The 3,581-nt window shown below is 37.9% G+C and overlaps 1 protein-coding gene across 2 annotated transcripts in view; it reads right to left on the reverse strand.

The window, feature by feature from the left end:
• Nucleotides 1–595: 595 nt before the first annotated feature.
• The window catches only part of LOC116248254 (probable LL-diaminopimelate aminotransferase, chloroplastic), a 21,345-nt gene continuing 18,359 nt past the window's right edge, over nucleotides 596–3,581 (reverse strand). The window contains exons 10-12 of one of the 2 annotated variants that reach the window (XR_004170981.2): nucleotides 2,147–2,353; nucleotides 1,556–1,908; nucleotides 596–1,017 (exon numbers count right to left, since the gene is read on the reverse strand). Coding sequence is in view for 1 of the 2 variants with exons in the window: in XM_031620933.2 (XP_031476793.1) it covers nucleotides 1,615–1,908; nucleotides 2,147–2,353 (501 nt within the window). In the remaining variant the exon portion in view is untranslated. Of the gene's footprint in view, nucleotides 1,909–2,146; nucleotides 2,354–3,581 lie in introns of both variants that reach the window. The other variant, XM_031620933.2, reaches the window with a different exon arrangement.

Raw genomic sequence — 3,581 nt, forward strand, 5'->3', positions numbered from 1 at the left:
ATCAAATCTATGACGGCGTTACTCCTTAATGTAATCATCGTTGATCAACAAGAAGAATATACAGCCCTTCAAGAATGTGAAAATTTAGGTATTCCAACTATTTGTTTAATCAATAAATTATGATCCAGATTTCACAGATATTCAAATTGCAGCCAACAATGACGCTATAGCTTCAATTTGACTGATTCTTAACAAATTAGTATCTGCAATTTATCAGACTTCCTAACTTAGCTACATAAGTTGATTAATAATAAGATAAGTCAATCACTTCGAAAAACCCAGAGATTCATTGAATCGTTTATTCTTACATCTTCAGAGGCAGCGACAATTTTCCTAGAGATTTAAACAAATTTTATTTCACATGATGACCTTCATAGGGATGAAGATTACTATTTTCCTATGGATGATATCCATCTCCATATCCAGCCTTGGAGTATTACACGAGGCACAAAAGAATGTGACGTTAACAGAATGAAGTCCATTGTCAATTATGTGGAAAACAAGAGCTATTTTATCGATCCTACCTTGATTGGCGTTTCATGGGCCATGAACAACCAATCCATTTTTGCTGGTTCGTTACTTCATTAGACCATGAAGATTCAAACTCTCATTTATTTGAGCCATTACTGTTGGGTCAACATTTAATCATCCTCATTTGTATCTGATTGAACACAAAAACATATAGTTTACATCAAAGAACATAAACAACTAATGACAATTCCGGTTTTAACTAACTTAAAACAAGAGCTGTGCATCACAGCATCAGAAAATGATCAGAACAAAACTCCCAGTACGTAAGAGCCACTCAACCACGTTCCGAAGTTTTATTATGCTAATGGAGATAATCAATGTTCTCTAGAATGCATTTGTGGGGGCTTCCTGCAAAAAATATTTGATGAAGGAACAGCGCAAAGACAAGCTGACCAAAGACAGATACAGATGGTTATTTCAGCTGCCTTGCTAAGGAACAGTACATTATGAACCTCATGGGTGCCAACTGTACCAAAGCTCCTTCGCCTGCAGTAAAATTGATGTTCAACACCAATAACAAAAATGACTAGCAACAGAAAAGCGAAAGTCCTTTTCCAACTGAATAGTCTCCCTTAAATTCTAAACCAGGTTACCACTGAAAGCAAGGTTTAAACAGTCCCTCAGGGCTTTATTTGGCCTTTAGTGTGGCCACAGAAAGAGGTTGCCCAAGTAGGGGTAAGCATGTTTATGAGCATGCCCTCAGTTCAAGCCTCCACATATGGCGTCCCCTCTCGCAAAGGTAAAGCAGGAGCTTGTCTGAGAGTCAAGCACCCAGTGGTTAAAGCCACCAGGACCGTGACCCTAGACATGGAACGAAAAGCAGAAAGGAAGCAAGCAGCCACCCATCCTATCCCATGTATGCTTCCCCCATATGATAACCGAAAAATCTAATAAAGGATAAAAACAAACAGGTGTATTTGGCAAGAAGATCAGTTCTCTATCTGCTTATAAGCAGACATACTGCTTTGTAACTCAATCAGTGAATTCAACTACTAAAGAGGCTCCTTACTCATCATACACCAACCTGCCAACGAAGCTCTCTGAAGATTGCACAATGATCACCAAGAAGCGAACCAGCAGCTCTTATTTATAAAGCTGCTTCAATCTCTTTGAGGCTTCCAAGATATTTTCTCTATGACCAAAGGCACTTACTCTAACAAATCCTTCACCTGCAGGCCCAAACCCACTGCCAGGAGTCGTAACTATATGTGCCTTCTCAAGGATCTCAGCAAAAACGTCCCACGATTTGCGCCCTGGAAAATGGACCCACACATATGGTGCATTCTTCCCTCCGTAGACTTTGTAACCAAGTGATGTAAAAGTTTCTACTATAATCTTTGTGTTTTCTTTGTAGAAGCTAACCACATCTAGCATAGCCTGCAAAATTACAATGAAAGCTTAAAAATATGTCTCCGCTTCCTTATCAAATTCAAAAGGGGATTCACTAGAGAATACAACCATGCAAAGAAAGAACGCATGCAGAGCAATTAAAAAGGAAACCGCATGCTAGATAAACAACAGCACTGCAAATGAATGACATCAGAAAGCATCCCACTAGGTTTCAATTTGACTTGAATGAGCCAGCAGATGTACAAAACAGTATAATGCGAACTACCTTTAATCCCTCTTCTGAAAGGCATGCAATTCCTCCAGCTTGAGAAATGTTTGATGCACCATTGAAGCAAGTACAAACAATTCGGTTGAAGTCCTTGGCCACAGGGAAGCCGTCTGTGAACAGAAGCTGTTTGGGAATCACTGTCCAACCAAGACGTACTCCTGTGAACCCAGCATACTTTGAAAAAGATGCAGTCTCAATTGCAACCTTGAAAATAACAAATGTAGACACCTTAGCTAGTAATTTTTCCTTTTCAAATAAACCAACAAAACAATAAATATATCTCATAATCCAGCTGTTCAAGTTGAGAACTATAGCTAGTAAAAATTGGAGATCAGACTGGGGTCCATCGAAACCCTACCAAGACTAGTCAGAATTAGTTACCTTGAGTCAGTGTAAGCTGGTTGAATAAAATAATATTAACAAGAAGGCACACAGACTCAACATTTATAGTGAAAATAAGTAATAGAAGCCATAAAATACCACATAGTTGACTGATTACACATAACACCTCAATGATGCACACACACACACATAGAAAGAAACACATCTTAGAAAGAGAGGGAAAGTACCTGCAACTGCAAATACAGTGCTACATAGAGAGAGAGACACAAGATAGAGGTTGGACGTAGTTTAAACATAAGGTAATTAAGAAACAAAGACTGAAGGTAGGTTAATGAAAGCTAATAAAAGAAAACTTAGTAAAATTTTAAATTTGATGGCCTAAAACATAGGTTTCCAAAAAACCACATTTTTCGGGACTAGTCAGCCAAGTACTGGACCAAGTCGGTTGACTAATCCCCATTGTGGGCCCAACTAGCTAATACCATAAGGTCTGTGTGGAATTGTAAACAACACCACTAGAGTCTATTGAAATATGCAGTCGCTATGTTAGAGAAGGGCTTTTAAAGGATCTACATGTGGTGCCAGAGTATCAGACAACTGACCTTTTCACCAAAGGCTTACCAGTTCCATGTTTATGCTCCTTTGCAAACTTTCAATGATTACATCATAAGGTAATCATAAGTTTGAGGAGGTGCTAAAATAGCAGATGAATTAATCTCATTGTTATTTATGATTGAATCATTGAATGTTTTGAATAAATCCTGAAAATTGAAACACAGACTGCCAGTAACCACATTCTTCCATAAAAGGATGAAAAACATTGAAATGAGCTGTCAATGTGTCAGAGAAAAGTACTTTATGCATCTCACATCCCTTACATATGTGGCATCACAGTGTCAGATAGCATACTTCAACAAAGCCTTACTAGGCCCTCACTTTATGCTCCTCCTCAGCAAACTATTGATAATCATGTAATAAGTTTGAGCAGGTGTGATGCTCGTGTGTGTGTGTGTGTCTATCTATATATATATATATATATATATATATATATATATATAGTTAGTTAGTTAGTTAGTATCATTTAATGTAA

This window comes from Nymphaea colorata, chromosome 2 (assembly GCF_008831285.2).
Source record: "Nymphaea colorata isolate Beijing-Zhang1983 chromosome 2, ASM883128v2, whole genome shotgun sequence".
NCBI classification, from domain to species: domain Eukaryota; kingdom Viridiplantae; phylum Streptophyta; class Magnoliopsida; order Nymphaeales; family Nymphaeaceae; genus Nymphaea; species Nymphaea colorata.